Source organism: Dermacentor variabilis, chromosome 3 (genome assembly GCF_050947875.1).
Source record: "Dermacentor variabilis isolate Ectoservices chromosome 3, ASM5094787v1, whole genome shotgun sequence".
NCBI lineage: Eukaryota > Metazoa > Arthropoda > Arachnida > Ixodida > Ixodidae > Dermacentor > Dermacentor variabilis.
In genome coordinates, this window is record NC_134570.1 from 163,770,925 (window position 1) to 163,798,189 (window position 27,265).

General features: G+C 46.5%; 1 protein-coding gene across 1 annotated transcript in view; it reads right to left on the minus strand.

The window, feature by feature from the left end:
• Nucleotides 1-27,265, minus strand: part of LOC142574301 (uncharacterized) — a 175,089-nt gene that overhangs the window by 52,847 nt on the left and 94,977 nt on the right. The window contains exon 3 of the mRNA XM_075683419.1: nucleotides 9,255-9,398. Within this exon, the coding sequence (XP_075539534.1) occupies nucleotides 9,255-9,398 (144 nt within the window). The remainder of the gene's footprint in view (nucleotides 1-9,254; nucleotides 9,399-27,265) is intronic.

Here is a 27,265-nt window from a genome sequence, read left to right on the forward strand (position 1 = left end):
GCGGTGAAATCGTTGCCGAGGAGACTCCGTGTTTGCACATTGAGTGCTAACCTCTTGCCGTTCATTCACGACTGCTTAAGAGGAAGCTTTAGCTTGGGCGCAACTCCAACGTGACCAATTTCAGTACATGTAAAACGCAAAAACGTTTTTCTGAGACAACCCCTGGACTGATTCTAATGAAGTTTATTGCATTTCGGAGAGAAAGTTAAATTCTAGCGACTCTTGTAAGAGTAATTTGATTTATGGTTTGAATTTTGTTGAAAGGATTCTCAAAAATTCAGAAAATTGAAAAAAAAATAGAAGCACGAGGTTTACTAATGAATAGCTCTGAATGAAAAACAGATATCGCGGTTGTGTAAACGGCATTCACTAGACCATTCAAAGCGTACAAATTTGATATGTCAGTTTATATCTTTCGCGAATTTGCTGCGTGGTGTACAAGGGTACTGCGAAAGCTGTATTACCATATCACAATTTTTTTAGATTCATGTGTAACATATCAATTTTGTTCGCTTTAGATGTACTAGTAGATGCCATTCACATAATTGTGATAACACCATTCGTTGCTGAGCTGCGCGGTTGTAAACTTTATAAACTTTATAGTTTTGTTTTCTGAAAATTATCTTATTTTGATACTTTTTAATAAAGAATTGACGACCTAACTCAGGAATTCGAAACCAACAGTCACTAGAGTTTAAGTTTTTCTTTTGAATGCAACAAACCTCGCCAAATTTGGTGCAGTGGTAGCCGCGAAAAGCCAATTCTCCTCTTACAAGCATTTAGATAGGAGCACCCGAGCTAAAGCTTCCTCTTAAGTGCCGATCACAGGCGTCAAGTAGCCACGACAAACAGACTGCAATTATGATTCAGGAATGCTCGATCAAGTTGTGCCAGTCAAGTGCGCAAACGCTAATGATTGTACTGTGTGGTGCCCAACGTCAAATGCTTGAAATTGTAACGTTCGTTTTCAGCGCATTGTCGATCGAGTGGACAAAGACTGTAAACCGTCATCCTCTCTACCCTTCCCCTCAATAAATACGTGTAATAAAATTTGTGTGTCGTTACTGTTTCTCCCATTTTAATGGGTTTCCCTTTATACTTACATATCAGGCACATGTAGATCTAGACGTTACTTTTTTTCAAGTCACCTTTATTTTGAGATGAACTACACATGTCTAGGATGCAGGATAAAAGCTCGAAGATTCGGCGTGACTGTGCCTGTACTGTTTGAATCGCACCGCTGGCACGAGTTGTTGGGAACTCGGCGCTGACGCCCGTTGTTGCACCTGGGTCGCAAGCCCCAAGGGTAGCGTTGGCCTGGCGGCCTGGGGAACAACTGGAAGCATCCGAAGGTCCCGGCAAAGCATGAGTCGACTGGTAACAACAAAACAACTTGTTTATTCTAACATCGCAAAGAGTTGGCGGTCAGGTTGACCGAAGTAGAGAGACGGGAGTGCACGTTACTCAACAGAAGAAATCGGAGCCTCCCTTGGCGTCCGGGGGCAGCTGCTTTTATACTCTCGCAGTTGAGGGCAAGAAGGAACCCCTCTATAGACGAGCACGTGACTGTGCCGCTCGGGCACAATGGGATGAGAAGGTGGAGCAGCCGTCGTGCCGGCGCCGTTCGGGCACAATGGGAAGAGAAGGTGGCGCATACGTCGTGTCGGCGCCGGTCAGGCACAATGGGAAGAGAAGGTGGCGCATACGTCGTGCCGGCGCCGGTCAGACCCCTCGCTTCACAGTTGGGGGAGCTCCTCTCCCCGGCTGCCGCGCTTCGACAAGCGTGGGCACCAACATGCACATACACACACACACGCACATGAAGACACGTGGCTTTGGAACATGCCTGGACGCGCTTGGCAGGGAGGCGTAGCGGCGGCGCCGAACGGGCCAAAATGTCTGCCGCTTTGAACGAAGCCCCGGCGTCCGTTGCATCCGCGCCGGCTTTACCGCGCGTCGTAGGCGAAACGTAACAGACCGCCCCGCCGGGGGAAGGAGATCCCGATGGTCAGGGGACTGCATCCGCTGTCCGGAGGGATGTCGCTCGATGATGCTCATATCCGAAGTCGGGCGTCCCTCGACGTTTCTTGAGCGCAGCGCACAGAGAAGGCCTCGTTCTCTCGTTCAGGTTCGCACAGGACACTGCAAAGTGACTTCGGGAGAGTTCACATTTTTGTTCTCGTTCCCGGCAAGCGTTAGAACTACGCTGAAACTCAACCGCTCAGTCAGCAAGCACGGCACAACCCTCACTAAGCCCTGCCAGGCTCTTTCCCCTTTTATACCACTGCCTAGTTCCTTACAGTAGTCTAGCAGCACTCAGAACGCGTCCACAAATTGGAAAATTGCACTAGAAAGCACATCATCACTTTGAAACACTAAACAAAAGCAATATGTTAAAAATCCTGCCTCAGGAAGAAAAACATCAGTAACAAACAATTTTGAGGCTGATTCCTACGTTAGGGGCTTCGACTTAAGCCATCGGCGTTACCGTTGAGACTCCCCTTTTTGTAACACACCTCAAAGGAATATTGTTGCAAAGCGAGGCTCCAGCGCAGGAGGCGGCCATTTTTGGGAGAGATGGTCTGCAGCCATTGGAGAGGGCAGTGATCGAGGGCAGTGACAGGACGGGGTGTTCTACTTCTCCATTTTCCCGTTGGCACAGTACAACGCCCATGCCTCGCTCACTAGCATCGCACTGAACAACGAACCCTTTTGTATAGTCTGGCGATCGTAGCACCGGCTGGCTTGTTAGGGCACTCTTTAGGGCGCTAAAAGCTCTTTCCTTTGTCTCGTCCCAGACGACTGTTTGGGGCTCTGTTTTTCTTAGAGCATCCGTCAGGGGAGCCGCGATATCAGAGTACCTGGGGATGTACCTCTGATAGTAGCCGGCGACACCTAAGAACGACCGAATATCGGTCTTCGTGCGCGGTTGCGGGAAGTCTCGCACAGCGGCCACCTTTATTTCAGAGGGGCGGCGACGACCCTGACCAATCACGTGACCGAGGTAGACAACCTAGGCCTGTGCTAACTGGCACTTGGGAGCCTTGACTGTCAAGCCCGCTTCGCGCAGGCGGGTTAATACTGCCCGCAAGTGTGCCATATGCTCAGACCAGGATGCGGAGAATATCGCTACGTCGTCTAAATACGGTAAAGCGAATTCTTGCTGTCCCCGCAACACTTTATCCATGAGGCTTGAAAAGCAGTATGGCGCGTTCTTCAACCCAAAACTCAACACTTTAGGACGGAATGTTCCCATTGGTGAAATGAACGCCGCATACCTACTAGCCTCTTCTGTAAGTGGAACCTGCCAATAACCCCTGACAAGATCTAGGGTGGAAATAAACTGGGCGCTACTAACTTTCTCAAGGCGCTCCTCGATGTTAGGGATCGGATAAATTTGATCCTTAGTGATGGAATTAAGCCTGCGGTAGTCGACGCAAGGACGAGGTTCCTTGCCCGGTACCTCAACTAAAATCAAAGGGGAGGTATAATCACTCTCACCTGCCTCAATAACACCGAGCTGTAGCATTTTCTTTACCTCAGCCTCCATAATATCGCTCTGGCGGGGTGACACCCGGTACGCCTTGGATCGTACTGGCTCTGGGGAGGTAAGTTCTATGTCATGAGTAAGGACAGAAGTCCTACCAGGCCTCTCAGAGAACAGACCTTGAAACTCTTGTAAGAGCTGGTGTAGTTCGGTTTTCTGCTCAGGCGACAGCGATGCTCTACTGATTAAGTCACTAATGACTTGATCGGTGTCTTCCCTGTTCGTCACTGAGCCTAGTCCCGGAAGCTCGACCGGAAGCTCTTCAGGAACGTTTACCATCATGCACACCACTGCTTCCCTTTGTCTATAAGGTTTGAGCAGATTACAGTGGTAAACTTGCTGTGCTTTCCGCTTTCCTGGCAGACTCACCACGTAGTTAACGTCCGACAGTTTCTGAACAATTCGTGCTGGGCCCTCCCACTGCACGTCTAGTTCGTTGTTTAGCGATGTGCGCAATATCATGACCTCATCGCCCACCTCAAAACGACGGGCCCTGGCTGTCCGATCATAATAAACCTTGGCCCTCTGCTGGGCCTTTGCCATTGCTTCACCTGACAACTCCTGTGCCCTTCTTAAGCGTTCGAGGAGGTTAAGCACGTACTCCACCACGACTGGGTCGTCGCCCCTGCCTTCCCGCGATTCTCGAAGCATGCGAAGCGGAGATCGCAGCGAGCGACCGTACACCAGCTCAGCTGGCGAAAACCCCGTAGCCGCATGCGGCGCGGTCCGTAATGCAAACATCACCCCAGGCAGACACAGCTCCCAGTCAGTTTGATGTTCAAAACACAAGGCTCTCAACACGCGCTTCATGACGGAGTGGAGCTTCGCAACGGAATTCGACTGTGGGTGGTACACTGAGCTGTGTAACAGCTTTACCCCACACCTTTCGAGAAAAGTTGTCGTCAAAGCGCTAGTAAACACTGTGCCCTGATCTGATTGGATTTCCGCAGGAAAACCAATTCGCGCAAATATGGACAGTAGTGCATTGACTATCTCAACTGAGCTGAGTTCTTTAAGCGGCACTGCTTCAGGGAACTTTGTCGCTGGGCAGATCACAGTCAAAATGTGTCTGTACCCCGTGGCTGTTACCGGCAGAGGTCCCACTGTATCAATAACGAGCCGTCTAAAAGGCTCCGTAATGATAGGTACCAATCTCAACGGCGCCCTCGATTTGTCCCCTGGTTTGCCCACCCGCTGACAGGTGTCACATGTCCTCACGAAATGGTCTGCGTCCCGAAAACACCCTGGCCAATAGTACTCTTGCAAGAGACGGTCCTTAGTTTTCTTAACTCCTAGGTGTCCGGACCACGAACACCCGTGCGACAAGCGCAACAGATCCTGACGATAGCATTGAGGCACGATCAGCTGATCGAACTCCACTCCTCTGCAGTCTAGATACTTCCGGTACAGGACTCCACCTTTTTCCACAAAACGCGCATTTTTCCTGGCGATACCTTCCTTGACATTGCAGCGTATGTTTTCTAGGCTGCCATCCTTCTTTTGCTCGGCTATCAAAGCCGACCGGCTGACTTTTAGCAACCTATCAAGTCCGTCTGACGTAGGCGCGATGAGCAAATCTGCAGATAGCTCTTCTAACTTTCCCGCATCGGCAATTTCCTCTCCAGTATCTGGTGCCTTTAACGTTACAGACTCAATTTTATTCAGTTCAGGCGTGCTCTGAATATCAGCTTGCTGCGCCTCTGACCCTTTTTCATTGTTGGACAACGTCGGCCCCGCAACTACCGCCTTTGCAGCGAGCTCCCGAACCTTCGATCTGGTTAAGGCCTGAACGCTAGCCTCACCAAACAAAAGCCCCTTCTCGCGCAGGAGGTGATCGGACCTGTTCGAAAATAGGTACGGGTACTGGGGGGGGGGCAGCATAGATGACACTGCGGCCTCCGTCTCAAATGCTCCGAAAGGTCCTTCAATAAGCACTTTTGCTACGGGCAGACACACGCTATGAGCTTCCACGGCTTGCTTGATCCATGCGCACTCGCCTGTGAACATATCGGGTTCTACGTAGGAGGGGTGAACTGTACTTCTTTAGCAGACTCTATTTCACTTTGTCGAAATCCTCTGCCTCCTCTCTATTCAAGCGAGCGACTACGTCGGCCGCCTCGCCGGGTAACAAAGTGAGCAAGCGCTGTGGCCACGTTTCCCGAGAGAACCCCTGCTTCTCGCACGTTCGCTCGAAGTTAACCAGGAACAAACCAATGTCCTCTCCAAGCTTAAACGGCCGCATCAGGTCAGTCATTTTGAACAATACTCGTTCTCCTGCACCGTGTGCCTGACTTCCATTACGAGCGCGTTCGATCTCTATCTCGAGACGCTTCATTTCCAAAGCGTGTTGACGGTCGCGCTCTTGTTGCTCTCGCTCTTTCTGTTCTTTACGTTCACGCTCTTCTTTTTCTTTCTGTTCTTTTCGTTCACGCTCATCTTTCTCTTTCTGTTCTTTAATTTCGCGCTCCTGTCTTTTTGCCGTCTCCCTCTCCTCAATGGTCTCAAGGCATTCCGACAGCTCGTCATCCTCAGCTTCTAACTCAAGAATAGCCCTTAGCAGTTCTGGTTTTCTGAGTTTGTCTGAGACATCCAGACCCAACTCTCTTGCAAGCTCCAGCAATTTCGGTTTGCGCAACGACTTCAAATCCATGGCTGCTCTGAATGCTGCTTTCTCTACTGCCTATTATTGTCTTGCCGCAATCTAACCGGGCAGCAACGACAACCACAATTACCAGCTCTGTTTCTGACACTAACAAAAGCCTGGCAAAGCTCAGAAGAAGAAAGTCCCGCACTCACCAAACCTCGCAGCCAAGAATTCAGCGCAGTCGTTCCGCTGCAGGCAACCAGTCATCACACAGGGCTCGTTGCACTGCTCCCGGATGGTCGTTGAGCTGCTCAGCATACAGTCAACTGCATCTCTTCGCTGCTGGCCTCCGTTGTCGCGATCTCACCGCTGGCAGACAGTTGTTGGAATCCCACCGCTGCCACCAGTTGTTTGAATCGCACCGCTGGCACGAGTTGTTGGGAACTCGGCGCTGACGCCCGTTGTTGCACCTGGGTCGCAAGCCCCAAGGGTAGCGTTGGCCTGGCGGCCTGGGGTACAACTGGAAGCATCCGAAGGTCCCGGCAAAGCATGAGTCGAGTGGTAACAACAAAACAACTTGTTTATTCTAACATCGCAAAGAGTTGGCGGTCAGGTTGACCGAAGTAGAGAGACGGGAGTGCACGTTACTCAACAGAAGAAATCGGAGCCTCCCTTGGCGTCCGGGGGCAGCTGCTTTTATACTCTCGCAGTTGAGGGCAAGAAGGAACCCCTCTATAGACGAGCACGTGACTGTGCCGCTCGGGCACAATGGGATGAGAAGGTGGAGCAGCCGTCGTGCCGGCGCCGTTCGGGCACAATGGGAAGAGAAGGTGGCGCATACGTCGTGTCGGCGCCGGTCAGGCACAATGGGAAGAGAAGGTGGCGCATACGTCGTGCCGGCGCCGGTCAGACCCCTCGCTTCACAGTTGGGGGAGCTCCTCTCCCCGGCTGCCGCGCTTCGACAAGCGTGGGCACCAACATGCACATACACACACACACGCACATGAAGACACGTGGCTTTGGAACATGCCTGGACGCGCTTGGCAGGGAGGCGTAGCGGCGGCGCCGAACGGGCCAGAATGTCTGCCGCTTTGAACGAAGCCCCGGCGTCCGTTGCATCCGCGCCGGCTTTACCGCGCGTCGTAGGCGAAACGTAACAGTACCCGCAAGGTACAGATACTATGCACACGCTATTAAAATCAATATATCAATACAATGTACAGCAGAAATATACCTGCATCACTGTACAGACATTCCGTTCACAACAGATGACAAACGAATGTCTGCGCAATTAGGCATAGAAAAAAGAAGAACGGTAGGAACACTCAGCGATGTTAACAATAAAAGCTTGGTTCCGAAACTCAAGCGAATAAATTTAAATAGAGAGAGGATAAAAACGCGGAATGACGTTAGGACATACAACCTGGGTCTCAGAAAATAAATGCAAAAGGTGAACAAAACTTTGCATTCGTAGAATTTCTGGGCTGTTACAGGCAAAAATGACGCACTCTTATCGGTTAGCATTTTATAGGGTTGGCAGATATTTATGTCTGGCTACTAGGACTAACTCGTGACGCCTGCGGCAGAAAGGATGCTCCACATCTGCCGCCAAGGTTTGTGAGTGGTGGCCCTGGCCAACACTCTCAGGGTTAGTTCTCGCAGCAACACATAAATACCCGAGAAAGTGGATGCGAAAACGGCGCCGCGGTAGCTCAATTGGTAGAGCATCGCACGCGTAATGCGAAGATGTGAAATACTTTCCCACCTGCTGCAGCGGTTTATTCATCCAGTTTATATTTCATTAATTTATATTTTCTTTATTTCAATTAGTAAGTACAATTAATTTCCCCAGTGATGTCTTTGGAATTAGAATTGACAAGGCGGCTTGTACTCTAAACTGTGTGAACTGTAAGTGTATTGCACCAGGCAGGCAAAAAATCCTTTAAAACATGTGACCAGTGAAGCACCTGGTAACTTAACCCTGTCTAACGTTATTTCCTGAACTACGCCAGCATTCTGCCACGTACGATTGAGTATGGTGTTTAGCTTTTGCCATACCATGCGTGTATTTTCCTCGTTTCGATGTGGAATAATTTATGAAGATAATTTATTTTCGCTTGCTTGAAAGAGCTTGTTAGTTTATTACAAACTTTTTAAAACGAGCGCATGCCATCTAAGTTCCTAAATTAAAAAAAAAACTGGCCAGAAAGTGCCTCTTTGTTGTAATCGCATCAAGTAATCCTTTCGTTACCCAGGGTTTGCAAACCTTCTTTGCATGCGCCGTTTTGGTAATAAACGAATTTCATGGACACAGTCTTGAAAACAGACAGACACTGCTTATAGGCCTTCAGGATCACCCTGGCTGTACACTGCTTCCCATGAGCTCTGGGACAACAGATGGCGAAACTTATCTAAAGTAAAAGCAGTTGCGTCGTATCCATGGACAAGCAAATAGAACACCTTATAAAACACAGCGCTCTTTAAGGCGGCTGAAAACTGGCAATTCCCACTGCATGCAGATTTGCGCGCGGCGTTCTGCGTCCCGGCTTCTGTTGCCATGGTGACCGAACGGGCCCGAAAAGTGCACGTGTTCGAGCACAGCTGTGGCCATGTAGAAATTAACAAGAGTGGAGCGTGCGTCTGAAACCGCGCTACACTGTGGTATCAATAAAGAACAGCGCAATCATAATTAAATGAAATTCTAGTCTCCAATACGGCTTGCATCATTGTGCCAAAAACCACGTGCCGACCGTGTGCCGATATCCCTGCCTGATTGATCGTGGTTCTGGCATGTGAAATCTCAAAATATTATTTACTTTCAACTTTGACTACACTACAAAACAAGCACGATGAGAGGATGAATCGTCCTCCACGCTGGTTCTGTCGCTCTTGAAACAAACAACAGGCGCCATACGTTGTTAGAACTCATAAGGAACAGGGCCCGTATTCGTGAAACACTCTTATGGTAAAATTCTCCGTGAGTAAAAAAATTAAGCCAATCATGATGCTGGACATTATATTAGCGAATGTGGCCAGACAATGGCACCTATGCCTTACGAATGAGGAGCTTTCTGAATTCGGCCCCTGAATTCTTATGAGCCACAGCGCTCCCGAGCGACTTACCGGCCAGGACCCCTACTGTGAAGACGAGGAACAGTGTGGAAGTCGCAAAGAGTGACACGCCGAATCCAACTGCCATCATAACGCCGCCAAGAATAAGTGTTAGGCGGACTCCGAAGCTTCCGATGAGCGCACCCGCCACAAGCCCTGAAGAGAGAGGGGAGGAAAAAACTAGTTCAATATCTTGATTAAGTTAGAAAAAGAGATTCAACGTGAGATAAAAGCTGGGGAGACCAGCAATCTAGCCTGCTAGTCAGCATTGCAATGGGTCGGAAGGTGACCAGAAGTAGAGGGAGAAAGCGAAGGAGATGATGATATGAAAATAAAGGCATCAGAAAATAACCATCAACATGTACTACAGTCGTATATGGAGTTATGTATGTCTCAAAAAGCCACAACGACCTTCATTGTTTGGCCTGGTGAGTATCTTGACACGGAACACACTCGGAAAACTGAGAGAGCACAAGTATATGTCTTGCCTCAAGTCTTTTCGTGAGTTCCGTGCTTCAACGGAATGCTTGAGACGAGTATACAGGGTGTCGCAAGTATCATACACCAATATTTAAAATTATGCAAATGCGACGTAGCTGGACAGTACCAAGGTAATGTTGTTTGTCGTCGCTTGGAGATACTCAGATTACTTTTTGCATTCCGCGAGATGAAACAATTATTCTTAATTTAATAATCAACTTCCGAATGTTATAATGAGATGAAAAATGTCAATGAGCTAACTGTAGAGCAACATGAAAAACTCCATACAGCTTTCTGTTGCTCAGTGCGTGCTACATAAAAGTGTTTTTCCGAACGAGAAAGAAACCTGCGAATACACGCAAAGTGCTTCGAGCGGCCAGTCGCGCGGCAATTTAGCGGGCTTCTTTCACGCTTGGCAAAACCCCTTTATGTACGACGTATTGAGCAACAGAAAGCTTTATCGACATTTTTTCATGGTCCATGGTCTAATGGGCAAAGAATCGCGCTGCTGTGCTGAAGGAACTGGGCGCGAAACAAATCATCCCAGATTTATTTATTTATTTATTTATTCATTTACCTCACAGGCCCCCGAAGGAGTATTGCGTGAGGGGAGGATACAGGGAATTAGCAAAAAAAAAAGGTGTAAAAAGAAATCATACATTGTTAGTGAGTAAACATGAAAGAACAAATATCTAACGACATAAATAACGGGATAAATGAAACAAACGACTGTGTGAAGTAACAAAAAGGAGTACCAAGAAATTATACAAATGGTAGCAGGTGAAGGTGAAAGAACAAGTCTGTAATAGTGTTAAAGCAATTCAAAACAAACATTCAAACAAAAGCAAAAGTAAAACCTGTACAACTTCGCTACAAGTATTTACTTAGGTGCGCAGTATGGTTTAGTTGTGACGAATTATGGAAATAATATGCATAAGCGTCCTTTGAAGGATACTGGGTCAAGAATGTCAACTATGTCGTTTGGTAGGTTATTCCAATGTTGAATGGCATGTGGTAACGTGGAAGAATTGAAAGCATTTGTTCGGCCAAAGATACGCTGGAAACAGATGACTATGCAAACGCCGCGATGTACGAGATGGACGAGTGAGCGGCAGAGAGGACGGGCGCGTGCTATGGATTAGCTTGTGAAATGAACAAAGCAATCCTATGGTTCTTCGTGATTCAAAAGATGAGAGAGATAAAGATGACTTAATGCGAGTCACGCTAGAGTCGCGGTGATAATGTCTGACAATGAAGCGGGCGGCGCGGCTTTGGACCGATTCGAGAGATGCGATTAAGTAAGCTTGGCGAGGTGACCAGATAGGGGCTGCGAATTCCAGTTGTGGCCTTACAAAAGTCTGATAAGCGATTTGTCTGGTGAGGACAGGAGCATCACGAAGGTTGCATTTACGATAGCCGAGCGTACGTGAAGCTTTAGCAGTTATTTTTTGGATGTGCGCAGACCATGACAGGTTAGGTGTAAGGAGCATGCCGAGGTACTTGTATGAGTTGGTGCGTGTGACGGGGTTGTTATCAAGTGAGTCATCGAAAGCGGAAAATGACTTTTTGCCGGTGAATGTTATTAGTTTGCATTTATCAGTGTTTAGAGTCATTTGCCAAGAAGAGCACCAGTTAGTAATAAGGTCAAGATCTCGTTGGAGAGCGACGTGATAGGAAGGTGAGCAGATTTCACGATAGATCACACAATCGTCTGCGAACAAGCGAATGGATGACGTTATTTCGGATGGCAGGTCGTTAATATAGATCAGAAAAAGTAATGGTCCGAGTACGCTTCCTTGTGGGACACCAGATGTTACATCGCTGACACTGGAAATAAAGTTATCGACGACGGTGAATTGCTTACGGAATGACAAGAAATTTCTTATCCAAGATACTGTTAGGGAATCGATGTTTAAGCATGAGAGTTTAGCTATGAGACGGCAATGAGCAACGCGATCGAAAGCCTTAGCGAATTCTATGAAAATGGAATCTGTTTGTATGCCCTTATCCATGTTTAGGAAAATATCCGCAGTCAATTCGAATAGTTGCGTTTCACACGATAGTCCTTTTCTAAAACCATGCTGATGTTTAAAGAAGAACTTGTTAGTTTCCATGTGATTTGCTACGTTTGAAAAGATTATGTGTTCTAGTAACTTACCGGGAACGCTTGTTAGTGATATTGGGCGGTAATTGTTAACAGCGCTTTTATCGCCAGATTTAAAGAAAGGTATAACTTTACCGACCTTCCAGTCATACGGAACTTCCCCTGTTGAGAGGGACTGTTGAAACAAGCAGGAAAGGATTGTGCTAGAGGAAAGTACAGTATATTTTAAGATTTTTGAGTTTATACCGTCCATGCCGGAAGAAGTTGACATCTTGAGGTTGTTGATCAGCTCAGCAACACCAGTGGTTGTTATATTGATGGGGGCCATGTATGTACAATCGAGTTCGATGGGTGTTGGTATATTTCAATGGTCTTCCTTTGTAAATACGGACGTGAAGTAATTGTTAAAGATAGATGCTGAGAGCTCTCGTGCAATCTGCAAGCCATAGCTGTCAAGTAGTTGTGAAATGTCGGAATCTTTAACGGGAGAGATCGTTTTCCAAAATTTTTTTTGGTTGTTTTGAAGCAGTGATTGCAGATCGCAAGAGAAATACTTTTGCTTGGCTTGACGCAGGGCATTACAGTAGGCTGCATCACAAGACTTATGTTTGCTCCAAGACGCAGGTGTGTCAACACGTTCGGCTGTCCTGTAAAGACGCTTCTTTTTATTCTTTAGGGTAAGAAGAACTTTAGTGAACCGAGGTTTCGATGAGTTAACGCGAAATGAAACCTTTGATATATGCGCATGTGCTAATTCCATTAACTTTTCTTTGTACAGGCACCAATTCTCGTTCACTGTCCGCTCAGAAAAAGTTGCTAAAAATGAGGACGTGAAGGTTTCCATACCATTGTTTATAGCGCTGACGTTTGCTCTTTTGTAATCAAATACTTGTTTAGTTTTCAGGTGACGTGAGCGTGAAGGTGTATGAACTGTGAATTGTAACAACCGGTGGTCACTGAACCCATCCGTAAAAGTGATAGCGTTAACCCTCTCGGGCGCGGATGATAGAACAAGATCTAAAATGTTATTGATACGAGTAGGCTGGTTTATTAATTGCACAAGTGAAAAATCAAGTGTTAGTTGAACGAACTCACAAGATGCACGTGATTGGCATCGCAAGTTTTGCCAGTCAATGTCTGGAAAGTTAAAGTCACCAAGAAGAAAAATATCAGCTTTGTTATATTTGGATCGAATAGACGTAATGTTATCGTGTAATTCGGAAAGGAAATTGTAGGAGCTATCGGGTGGTCTGTAGCATACACCATAAATTGTATTCGATTGGGGAAATGTTACGCTGACCCACAGAATTTCGAGACATGATGACATCGGCACAAGAAATGACGGGATATGTTTTTTTATGGCGAGCAATACCCCACCACCTCTTCTGTCGTCCCTATCTCTGCGATAGATAGTGTAAACATTAGAATCGGGTAGAACTTCGCCATCCGTAATTTCAGAGCTGAGCCAAGTTTCCGTAAGTGCTAATACATCACATTCGCAGTCGTCTAAGTATGATGAAACTTCATTGCGTTTAGGAAGAATGCTACGAATGTTAGTTAATGATATAGATAGGTGCGAAGGCACGATAGGCTCGTGTAGTGAATTGGGGTTTTTCTTAAAGGCACGTGTTCCCAGCCTAGGTCTTTGCTATCTGGATAGGGGGATTACAGCGGCGGACGCTGCATCGTATGCGTACACATTGTTATCGATTCTTAGTTTATCGAGGGTTAGCTTAAATTGCGCGTGTTTGGTTTTTGCGAAGTCAATCAGTTTGCGCCTAGCGATACGGGTTTGCAAAGAAAAATCCTCACGAACAGCATAATTAGTTTTCTTGAACTTGTGGCCTTTTTCTATTACGCGCTGCTTATCCCTAAAAAAGGCGAACTTGACTATGACCGGTCTATTCTTCTCATCGTTGTATTGACCGAGGCGATGCGCGCGGTCTATTTGAGCTGGATCGATAGTGATACCAAGGTGTTGGTTACATATGTCAATGATTTTTAATAATAATAATATTTGGGGTTTTACGTGCCAAAACCACTTTCTGATCAGGAGGCACGCCGTAGTGGAGGACTCCGGAAATTTTGACCACCTGGGGTTCTTTAACGTGCACCTAAATCTAAGCACACGGGTGTTTTCGCATTTCGCCCCCATCGAAATGCGGCCGCCGTGGCCGGGATTCGATCCCGCGACCTCGTGCTCAGCAGCCCAACACCATAGCCACTGAGCAACCACGGCGGGTTGATGATTTCTGATTCTGATGATGACCATGATTCGCTTTTGTCATCTGCGATTCCAAAAATAGCAAGTTGCAGCGGCGAAGTCTATTTTCTATGTCTTCACAGCGCGATTGTATTGTTTTTAGCTGTGTGGAAATGCCTTTAGCTATATTCAGTGATTCGGGCGATGTATCGTTGACCGAACTTTTCATTGAAACAATATCGACTTCTACAGCCCGGAGCCTAGTCGACAACTGCTTCAGCTCGACATCAACTGACGCCTGCCAATTCTTTAGTACTCGCAGGTCATTACGAATCTCGTCCTGGCCGGATTCAATACGTTGCAAGGTTGCGAGAACGTTATCCAGCACATCCGGCCCGGGATTTGATTCTATATCGCCGGATAGAAGTAGGCGCAACCGACACATGCATAAAGAAAAACAAGTTTTTGCCACGCTTCAGTAACGACGTCATCAAAATCCTTTGGGAACTTTATCCAGTATGCGCTATGTGTACATGTACGGGTATCTAAACTTTTCCACGTCGACTTGGGCCGCTAGATATGTTCTCTTGGGTGTGTGTCGCACTCCTTTGAAAAACGATCCTTGGAAATTTATCCGGTGCTGAGCGATAGGGAACCTGCGTCACGCGTATTCAGACAGGCGCCACGCGCGGACTTCGTGGCGGCGGCGCCAGGGGGCGCAGAATGTTCAAAGGGAAGTGCTAGAGGGCTGCCCGGCAGCAGTACGCGCCTCGTACATGACGGGTTTCGGCGTTCCTCGCTACATTGCTTCAATGCTAGTCGCGTTGACGTCGACAGTCATCGTGAGATGCGTTCTTGAGGATTGTTTTTTTGTACTCCATAAGGGTTTCTTACTGATACAGCTCAACCTACGTTTCTTATTTAGGGCCCTCGATCGCGCATATCTGCGAACTGACCCAGAAGTCTACCTTCTGCAGAAAGGAAGGTGGCAGTTAAAGGGAAGCTGAAACACTTTTCGAAAAAAAGTGAGTTGCGGCGTTCTGTCCTTTACGTGGGCGCGGCCAGCGGCTACAATGGCCTCCCGTTAGGAGGTCCTGGTAGCTCCTCAGGATTAAATAAAGTTTGTTGTCTGTCTGTCTGTCTGTCTGTCTGTCTGTCTGTCTGTCTCTGCGGCATTCTACAGTTTTGAGTCCCCTGAACACGAATATCTGGTTCAAAAAGGGCGGAAACGAACGCAAGCGGCTGTTTTTTCAAGAAAACGTGCACCAGCACCTCAGGGCGTCGCGCGAACGCCGCTGTTGTCCGTGATAGGTCGGGGCCGCTGTGACGTCAATCACGGCAGTCGCCGGTCGGCGCCGCCGCATGACGCCGTTTCAGAGCGTAGCACGATGTTCTGTTCTGGCTTCATAGCTGAGTTGTAAGCATTATGGAACGTTCTCGCTGTCTCGGACAGCTTGTATTTTGGCCGTAAATGTTCGAACCGACAGCCGATACGGAAAACGATGGCGGCAATGGCGGTAACGGCGATGTTGAGTGTGCCAACAGCGAGAGCTATTTGTGCACCTTCTCGCGCGTTGGAAATCTTAGCTGGTAGGTATTTTTTTTTCATGTAGCTGCACGTTCCAATTACGGGAGAAAAAATGCGCTACAGTGTCGCTGGGAACTTGCTGCTGGAAGAATGCCGAAGCACTAACTTCTCATTAGATTATAAACACGGGTGCAATTCCGCGATGTCAAGCACCTTGCCGCTGCTTGTCTAAAGTCCCGTGCTTTTTTGAATGTTGATACACGATCGCGAACATAAGTGCCGCGTTTCAAACCGCGCACATGCAGTGCTGCGAGGTACAGTCACGGAAGTTGCTTATCATACACATCCAGAGATGGCCAGAGGTATTCTATGTGCAATATTCATACTATGGTTCGACGACTTTGCGATTGTGGCTCGATCAAGAATCGGTATGCATGCTCCATGCTAGTGTTGACATAAAGATATTAGGCAGTTTTAGCACCGCCGTGTGGTGAACACGATAACTGCAACGGTACGTCGAATATCACTAGGCAAGCCTATACTCCATTTCATACCTCAGGTGCAACGCTGTGGAAGCTACGCACGAAGTCCGGTCACCAAAATTTATTACTGCGCGCGTTTCCGTCTATGCTTCGAAGCGTGCCGGTGGCGTTTGCTCGCGCGAGCATGCACGTGAACCTGCCGCGACGGGCAGCTTCACGAAAGAACATTTTACCTAAATCGCAAAAGAAAACAAACGTGAGCGGTGGCGGCGGCAGATCTCTCGTAGCGTCGTTCAGTAAAGCGCAGGACGGAAAGAGGCATGCCAGTACATGCCAGCACGCCGGTCCGGCAGCTCGGCCGCCGCGAATGACGTCACTCTCGCCGGTTCTCTCCTCTGGCAACCACCTCCCCCGGCGCTCCGGGAAGTGATCGGGGCGTGTCCGCGGGGGTGATTTAGAAAGCTATTCCGCCCCTTATATTAACAAAACGAAGAAAAAAAATTCGGAACCGTAAATTATTAGGTCTGTTCTTCACAATCCCAGCAATTCATGGAAATTGAAAACCGTTTCAGCTTCCCTTTAAAGCTGGCTAGTAAGTTGCCTTCTCGAGTACCAAAAAAAGCAATTCTCAGCGTGAGAAGAGGCTTCGCAGGCCCTCAAATACAATAAAAATAAATGCCGGCGGCGATGCTGCCTTGATGTTTCCTCACTAGCTCGTCGTGACATCATCAATTATTTTTTCTGGGCTAGTTAAACTTTATCCGTAGAGACAGACTACATTGTGTTATGGAAGACCCAAAGACTGAGATCAGGAGGTTGCAAGAACAACGGTCCAAGAGCGTAAATGTGTTTGGAAATGGGTGACGTCACACTGACGTAGCGGTATGAGGTTGTGGTGCGAAATTCAGAAAATTGAACGGCAGCATTCATTTCCTTTTGTAATAAGCCATCTATTAGCACTAAATTAGCAAAAACTACGTTTCGAAGGAATCCTTTATTATGTAAAGAGATTCAGTCTTTCTTTTTAGTCTAACGGACGCCGCAAATGTCCGCATCAAGGCAGCAAGTGTTTTAATTATTCCGCGACAGGTACGAGAACAATCAGTAACCGGCGTTCCCAGATGGTGCGCCTACCGAGCATTGACAACGCCTAATTTTGATTAACATAGCACGGACGAACTCTTTTATTGCGATTGGCATTGTTTTTTCTACTTCAGCCAACTTGAATCTATCTATCTATCTATCTATCTATCTATCTATCTATCTATCTATCTATCTATCTATCTATCTATCTATCTATCTATCTATCTATCTATCTATCTATCTATCTATCTATCTATCAGGGGCGTAGCCAGGGGGGGGGGTGCTTATGGGGCTCCAGCCTCACCCCCCCCTCCCCCCACCGAAATGTTTTCGAGCTCTCATGCGCCACCGACTAAAACAACTCCCGGCGCGGGAAATCATGCTCGATTTTGTCTAGAATGTCGTTTTCACGCTCGAAAAGACATTTTGGCGCGAACATTGCGAAATAAGGCTGGATTTCGCCCATGAATCGGGAGTCACATATCGTAACGCAAGGAGCCCCACCGAGCACAAAATTTCAAGGGCGTTTTGATGGTGAGCGGGCTCGTCTGGGCACATCGTGGAGGCCGCGGAATCTACGGACGGCGTGGATTTAAATTCCGAAACTTTATGGGTATAAAGTTCTCATAACCTTTTGATGCCGAAGGTGCATTGACATTTCCAAAGTCTTGCTTTAGATTTTCAATTCCGGAACTTTGTGTGTTTAAGGCTGTTATAGAAACTTGAAGCTAAAGATTGACTTTTCTAATGTCGTACATCGGACCATACAAACAGACACGCCAAATCAACACACTGTCACACAAGTTCCCAAAGCACGCAGCGAGGTCCGATGGGACGAAGCGTTGTGGTGGTTCATTCGTGCCGTCATGTCACAGAAAAGTATATCAACCTTTTTTTGTTACCTGCGCCAAAGCATCCATGTCAAGACACTAAAGCCAGCAAAGGTAACTAAGTTCTTATTTATTTTTCTACTTGGCCTCTTATTCGCCAGGACACATTGAGTCTATTTTTATTTTATCTTATTTTTCTTTTTTCTTTTCGCTACCCGCCGGCTGCCGATCCAGCCAGAGCGCTTGCGTTTTTCTTGTGCTGCATCGACCACCGCGCTGCGCACCTCGAATCGCGTGTGTTTTTCTCTGGCCGACTGGATTTTCGCCTGGCAAAGTTTCAGATGCTCTCTGGCTAGCAGACGAGAGAAAGAAACAATGCATGGTCGCTCGCCGCCATTACCACGGCGACTCGACAGATTACAACGCGTTCGCTTGAGAGCAAACTCTCCGGAAAATTTTGTCTCGCCGGTGTAGGATACCGAGCATAATGCGTATGGTTCTCCGTGGACCAGGCGTCTCACGTTTTCTTCGATATTCCTTCGGTAGCCGCATTAAGTGCTCAAAGTAGGCATTTGATTAAGGCCAACATGCTTACCTTTGAGTTTTTTTTGTTTTTCAATTCGGTGCCCTCGCCCCACAGAATAAAAAAACAAAACAAAAGACAGTGTTGCGTGGCAGCGAATTGCCGCATGGCGAAAGTACGATTTTCGTACTTCTTTTGTGGAAAGTAATGGGCCACGAGACGCTTCAGTTACCGGATACTCTTATTATATTATTGCGGTAGCAATTACGTATATATTACGTATATAATTACGTCGCTTTTGGCGTGTGGTGAACCCTGCAATTCGCACTGACATCATTCTTACTGATTCTTATGGTGTCCCTATCCCCGATTCAGATTGCGCTCAACTTCTTAATGATACGTTTGTAACAATTTTCACTCATGAATACTTTAATTCATGGCCAACTTTAAAGACATTAGTGGGAATCACAATGCATGAGGTAGTCATCAGTGAGGCTGGTGTTTTATCTCTACTAACTAATCTTAAGATGTCATCTAGTGCCGACCATCTAGGTTTCAATAGTAAAATTTTAAAGAATACAACGCATAGTATTTGTTTATGTGTTAACCGCGCTATTTTCCCAGCCACTATCAACTGGTGGTATTCCTAATGACTGGCGCATTGCCAAAATAATACCCATCTTCAAATCAGGTGATCGTGCTTCTCCCCTTCATTATTGTCCCATCTCCTTAACCAGCACTATTTGGAACATGTCATACGCAGTCAAGTCATCAACTTCCTTGAAGACCATAACATTATTTTTAAACATCAGCACGGTTTCCGCAAGGGCTACTTATGCGACGCCCAACTTGCCGGATTTATTAACGACATACATGCACTAATAGACGCCGGGTTCCAAGTTGACGCAATATTTTTAGATTTTTCTACGGCATTTGACCGTGTTCCACACCATAGGTTGTTACTTAAACTTTCACAGCTTAACATTCACCCTACTATAATTGCATGGATCGCCGATTTTCTCTCATCTAGAATACAGTTTACATCAGTTAACAATTCCAACTCATGTTATGCTGATGTTACGTCTGGCGTTCCACAAGGCAGCATACTTGGACCCTTTCACTTTCTAATTTACATTAGCAATTTACCCAGTTGCATGCCATCCAAAATCAGACAATTTGCAGACGATTGTGTAGCTTATCGATGTGTAACAAGTAACACTGATAGCCACTTACTGCAAACTGACCTGGACGCAATAAGTGCATAGTGTTCTAATTGGTTAATGCCAATAAATATTTCCAAAACTAAACTCATGTCTTTCACCAATAGGCCACGAATTCCAGCCACCTACTCCCTTGATAACAACGCTGTGGAACTCGCAACTACTTACAAGTACCTCGGCATCAATCTTCTGTCTAACTTATCATGGAATAATCATATTAATCTTACCCTTGCCTCTTCAAACCGTACTCTCGGGCTTATTAAAAATAACCTAAAAGAAGCCTCAATGCATGTTAAAAAACTAGCATACACAACATTAATCTGTCCTAAACTAGAATACGTGTCTGCCATCTGAGATCCCGAACAAACTTATATCATCAGTAACATCGAAGCCTTGCAGAGCCGTGATGCGCGATTTATATTTTCAGATTATTCACGTTACACCTGCGTCACCTCGTTAAAAAATAAAGCCGAGTTGGACAACTTAGCACTTCGCCGTAAAATTTCTCGCCTAGCACTTTTCCATAAGCTTTATCACCATCCATCACTTCACGATGATCTCTTTCAGTCACCACCAGTTATTTTTCCACGCCGTGACCATCCATATAAAGTCAAACGCATTAACTGCCAGTCATCCCATTATGCATATTCGTTCTTACCACACACAATAACTGAATGGAACGCCTTACCATCAGTCATTGCCACGGAACCAGACTCAAGTTTCAACATTTAATTCGCTCACGACTTATCGACTAAGCTGATTATTATTTTTGGGGACTTTTACAGTGTTTTCGATGTTTCTTGGTGTTTTTCATTGCAGTTGACTTATGTTCTCCTAATATGTACTAATATTTTCTCTGTAATAATTGTGACCTAATAATATTGTATATTACCTATGTTTCACTGTATTATTACTTCTGTTACATTCTCTTGTTTTTAGTATGTACAAACTATTACCAGTGCCTGTGATCGCGCCCCCCCCTCCATGTGATACCCTCGTAATGAGGGCCTTTGGGGGTATTTTGAATAAATAAATAAATAAATATGGACACTCCATGCAGGCGCATTGCTTCCGTCACCCTCATGTTCTGTGTAAAGTCCAAGGGCGATAAGATCGTGACCCCGCGCCGCATGCTGTATGTGCGAATGAAACCGTTTGGGGATGGGGGTGGCATGGGTGAGCCGACAATGGTGGCTCAGTCTTTTGTGCGCAAGGGAGAAAAGCGGGGAGGAAGCGCGCCGCCTTCCGTCGCGCGCGATACATCGGGGGAGTGGAGCGAGGGCGGGGTGGCTGTGATCTGTGAATCTGTGGTTGCGAAACATGTTTATTTGCCTTGTTTGACGCATAATATATAGTGACTTTTTCCTAGATGCGTACATTTATTGGATACTTATACGTATATTTAAATATCTTGTTGCGAGGTTTTGTGTATGTGCGCAGTGAACTTTGTTTCCAGCGGCACTTTCTTGCCCTTTATCAGCCTGTATCTTCACATTTGCATATTCCATTGTATCTTCACATTTCTAATGTACAAAGGCGAGTCAAATTAAAGTGAGCCAAATGAAAGTGAGCCAACCCGCCCCGCGCCATAACGGTCCGACTCATAATTTGATAGGCATGCGCATAGCACATATGCATCTCATTTACAAAAGTGACATGCAGGGGTGGGGATGAATGTTCTTTAATGCTCTCATACACTGGGTTGAACATGGTTGCATGACATAATGGACACTCTTAACGTTGAACAGCGTGGTGTGGGGAGGTTTTTGACAGATGAAAAGGTTTCCCTCAAAATAATTAGTCGCCATATGGCTGCCGTGCGTGTTGAACATTGCATTTCATTGGCCACTGGACCAAGCCCAGCGAGCCGCTCGTGCCAGTGGGGCCCTGGAATAGGGGCTCCAACCATCGTGCCTTATTTTATTTCCATTGAATAAAGTTTTACTCTCTCTCTCTCTCTCTCATTGGCCACTGTGAAGCATTGCAGGAAACGGTTCAAAGGACGTGAAAGTTGCAAAGACTATCCATGGCCGGGCTAAATCCAGCGTGCAATCACCCCCAACACAATTGCAAAGGCTGATTAGACAATAACGGAGGATAAGCATCGATGAATTGGCAGGGCGTGTGAACATCAGTCGCGGTTCGGGTCACACCATAATTACTGAACGTATCGGTTATCGGCTCTTGTGCGCGCAATGGATGCCCAAGATTTTGAACCATCGCCAGAAGACAGAGAGGTTCGGCGCTGCCTTGACTCATCTAATCCGGTATCGCGATGAGGGTGACGATTTCTTGTATGCAGTTGTGACTGGGGACGAATCATGGTGCCGCCTCTGTTAGCCTGAAATGCTACGATAAAGCTTACAGTGGAAACATTTGAATTCACCACCCCCAAGGAAATCAAAGGCCGTCATTTCCGTCGGAAAGGCGTTGTTGACTTTTTTTTTCTATCGTCAGGTGCCATTATTGATCGAATTTGCTAAACCTGGAGAGACGATATTGTGAAACGTCGGATCGGTTGCGTGTCGCAATCAAGAACAAACGACGTGGAAAATTGAGCAATGGGATCATCTTGCTCCACGACATTGCCCGTCCCCACGTCGCTGATGTGGTTAATAAAAAACTGGCGAAGTTGAAGTGGGAAACGTTGCAACATCAGCCATACAGCCCAGAACGATCGCCTTGCGACTTCCACATTTGGGAACATTTGAAGAAACTGCTCAAGGGAACCAGATTCGTGTCGGACGATGGCATAGAGTTAGTTACAGATTTTTGAAGCAGCAACCCAAGGAATTTTATGAGACTGGTATTACACGACTCGTTAATCAGTGGGGCAAATGTCTAAATGCTCATGGAGACTACTTTCAAATAAAGTACCCCGTTTGTCATATATTCGCATTGGCTCACTTTCATTTGACTTGCCCTCGTATATTTTGTAGAACTCCTGCTTTTTATATACGCTCTCTGTTGAGACTATAATTTCGGAGCAATTACTTGCAATACACGACCAGTGACAGCTGCTCCTGCGCAATACACTCTAACAAAGAACAGCGTCATTGAGATAGTTCCCTGGTCGTTGCATATGTACAAATATCTAAACAAAGTTCTTGAATGAGAGAGAGAGAGAGAGAGATGCAAATGAGCGAAAGGCAGGGAGGCTAAGAAATTTTCATTAAAATATTTGTCCTCAACTTGTACATTTCCTGGACTTTACATTTTTCATATCAGCGGCATGTACTGATTTGCTGGTTTTAAACTGATATAGTTCTAAAGGTCGTGTGACATTTGCTTTACTTATTAAAAATACAGAACACATGGAAGCATTGAAATCACTTATTTGGGGCACTATCTTCAGACATACGAGTACATTCTTTTATGGAAAAATACATATTTTACTTGGATTGACAGTGCGCGTAGCGTTCAAGAATTCGTCGGCAGCATTTTTGGCAATGACAACGTAGTTATTATTAATGTTTAATGTATTTGATCTACCGACTATTTCTATAAGGAGGAGGCCGAGCCCGTTCCATCGCACTCATTCTGATTTGGTCAGCGACCCTCGTCATGCCGTCGTCACCACGCGGTGATCGGTTCACAGTCGTCGTCATGCAGGCGTCCTCACAACGTATAGTCTTTCCATCGTAATCCATTGAGAAACTTCATTCCCGGGTGTTCCTACCCTAGTTACCACACCGCGTCATCGTTCCATCGGCGTCATTTCTTATTCACCATTCTATGCTGTCGTCATTACATGATGAATATATCGCCGCTATCAGGCCGTCGTCATTGCGTTCTCGTCATACAGTCGTCGTTATGCATTTATTGCTATATCGTCGTTATGCCGTCGTGGTCGTTCAGTCGTTGTCACTCCAGCTTCGTCATCCGGTTGACGCCATGCCATCGTCGTCATACGTTTGTCGTCATCCCAGTTTTATCATGTCGCCATCAAATTATCGTTTCTTAGTCAAATTGCCGACGTCATTTCTTCTTCGTCACTTTATTGTCGCCAATGCGTCATCGTCAAGAAATTCTCGTCATGCCGCCATGCTCATGGGCGACCGTTACGAGCGAGTGCTATAGAAACGTTGGCCGATACCAGGGATACAGTATGTCGCATATAGACGAAACAACGGAAGTCATACTATGAAAAGTACATATTCTAAATAAACTTATCTTCAGCAATACAGTGTGTCGCTGCAGTGCTTGAATGCTAATCGCATTACCATCGACAGCCATGGTGAGATGAGTTATGCCGGTATTTCTTTGTTATTGTTTGACTACACGCTACAGTATGGGAAGTTTGACTGATGAATAACCCGTTATACCAAAATATGAACTTAAAAAAAACTACGCTCTACAAGATAACAATATAAAACGATACGAAATAAACGAAACATTGTAGAAAAAAATATACACACTAAAAGCAAAGCTTAAATATACGTATATACACATGAAGGCAGACTTTGCGAACGAGATGTAATTAAAAACTCGTCGTGCTGAAACGTTTACCTTATATTAAAGCACATAAAAATATCGAGGAAACAGGAAACAAAACCACAACCATTGAACAGGCTTTATCTCACTGTAGGCCCAAGCAACGAAATAATGAAAGCAAATTAGAATTAAGATGCCTTCTCGAAAGCTATTTTTGCCAATGCTGATTACTTGCTTAGAGGTACGCGGTCATTGCCTTGAATAGTGCGATTCTCACTCACTGATTGAAGGTAAACATGCGCTTCTGCTACTTTGCAACAGTCATTGCAACACAATTTCAAGTCATTGTAAGACAATTGCAAGATAATTGTAAGTCACTGCAACACAATTAAATGGAAACCATCGACATTTTAAATAAAGGACACGAGCAGCCAAGTTGTGCGTAATAAGCAACGTGTGGAGAAATTGCATTATGCCATTATTTTATAGGCCCTTTGAACAAGAAGTACGCATGAATCGGAGCGACTTTCGTTTGTTACGTTCGCTCTTAGCTACGGTGTAAAATATATAGGTGGGGACAAAGCACGGGTGACGCACAAGGGACAAGCGACCCCGTTAAAGTACCAGCCACGCTCCTAAGAACCGCGCCGCTCATCGCAGCGACAGCCCAGCCTAGCGGCCAGACTTCGCCGGAAGAAACAAAAACATACACAAAAGATCTCGTTGCGATAGCCCGCTAAAATTCATTGCCTTCTACGCGTTCAACTGAGCGCGCATGAAGCCGCGGCTTCGCGAAAGTGGAGTTAGTAACGAAGCTGCACAGAAACAATGCAGCGAAAGTATATTCTTCTCTTCATCAGCAACAGGTTCCGGAAAGTGGCATTCACAAAGCGCGTACACCCCATAGAAAAGCATTGCCGCTCGCTAAGCCCCAGATGGATGGATGGATGGATGGATGTTATGAGAGTCCCCTTTGGAACGGGGCGGTGGGTTGTGCCACCAAGTTCTTGCTATTATACTGCCTAATGTCCTACCCAGGTAAAAAAACAAAGAAACAGAAAAAAGCGCACGATGAATTCCCATAGCCAAATTTTCTGATCCCCTATTGTGCACTTTGTTTTGTTACGTGTGCGTTTTTTGTCGTTTCCCTACTTCCACCAATATTCCAATCGCCTCTTACTAATCTCTATTGCGGACATGTTTACTTTCTCCCTGCTCTCGCTGAACTCAAGGGTTTTAAGGAGACCAGTGGTGCCTAAATTGACCGCTGGGCGGTATAGTACTCACATTCTAATAAAACATGCTCCATCATTTCCCTAGCTTTACAGCAGAAAGCGCATGCTTCTTCTTCCTTCTTACATTGTCACGTGGTAGTGACGGTGAAGAAAGCAGCCAAACTTGGAAAGACGAAACTAGCGCTTTATTGGGCGAAATTGTGCCCTCAAAAACAGGCTACACTCAAAGAACGGCGACAGCAGCGAACACAGTCGGCGATGGCCGAAAATCTGATCAGCGGGTCGAGCGCTTCGGCTTTTATACATCAGTCGTCGAATGTTCCAAGAGTAATCGCTGGGATCCGCGTACCTTCCACAAAGTTCTACATTATTCGCGTCACGCACACATGCAATCAGATTACACAAGGTTCGGTCACAGACAGCGGATGGAAGCATCGATCACATTGCTGAAATTTCCGATACATGTAGGCGCGTCTGTGCTGTGCGATAACATTTGTTAGGCGGTGAAACGTGTCGCCCGATAAAGACAAACAAGTACACGTGTCAATATCCCCCTCTTAAAAAGCATCGAACCGATGCTGCAAAAGAAAGTAGTAAAGAAAAACACCCGTAGCAAAGAGAACAACAAAATAAGGAAGTTCGTCAGCGTCCGTAAAATGGTTTAGGACATACCACGTGGACCACTTCAGATCGTGTGCGGCGCTGCTGTGAATGCGAAATGCCGTCTGGCACGACCTCATAGTCCAGTGCGCCAATACGTCGAATGACCTTGTGGGGTCCGAAATAGCGTCGCAATAGTTTCTCACTCAGTCCTCGTCCGCGTATCGTGGTCCAAACCCAAACACGGTCGCCGGGCTGGTACTCGACGAAGCGTCGTCGGAGGTTGTAGTGTCGGATGTCGGCACGCTTCTCGTTCTTGATCCGTAGGCGGGCGAGCTGTCGGGCTTCTTAGGCGCGCTGTAGAAAGGTGGCGACATCAAGATTCTCTTTGTCAGTGACGTGCGGCAGCATGGCGTCGAGCGTCGTCGTCGGGTTCCTGCCGTAAACTATCTTACCTCCACACCTCCACACCGCACCTCCACCAGATGTCACGTGGTAGTGACGGTGAAGAAAGCAGCCAAACTGGGAAAGACGAAACTGGAGTTTTATTGGACGAACTTGTGCCCTCAAAAACAGGCTACGCTCAAAGAACGGCGACAGCGGCGAACACAGTCGGCGATGGTCGAAAACGTGATCAGCGGGTCAAGCGCGTCGGCTTTTATACATCAGTCGTCGAATGTTCCAAGAGTAATCAATGGGACCCACGTGACTTCCCCAAAGTTCTACATTATTCGCGTCGCACGCACATGCAATCAGATTACACAAGGTTCGGTCACAGACAGCGGATGGAAGCATCCATAACATTCCAGAAACTTCCGATACATGCAGGTGCATCCTGCGCTGTGCGATAACATTTGTTAGGCGGTGAAACGTGTCGCCCGATAAAGACAAACAAGTATACGTGTCAATATCTAGCTTTATAGGCGTGTGTTCTAAGGCTCCCTTATCTTGCTTCGAAAAGTAATGAGCTTCCCTTTGAGTTATCATAAACACTTTCTTTCCTGATTTCGTTTTTTCCTCTTAAGTAGTTACACATGGCAGGTTTCTTTTCCATTGCCGCCACCCATGATGCCCGAGACCGCGGCGGGAGGAGCCCTCTCGTGGCACTTAGAGAAACTAGGGAACTTTTCCGGGGCCGGTGCGGGGCTCTGTGTCCTCACCTATATATCTTCCACCGTGCTCCTTGCTGAGCTTTTGTTGGAGTGCAATGCCTGTTCGAGCTCGAACGCTGTGCTCTGCGTCTTCAGTCACGTTATTCCGCACGCAGATTTCTTGAATTGCGAAATGCTTGCAGGACACGT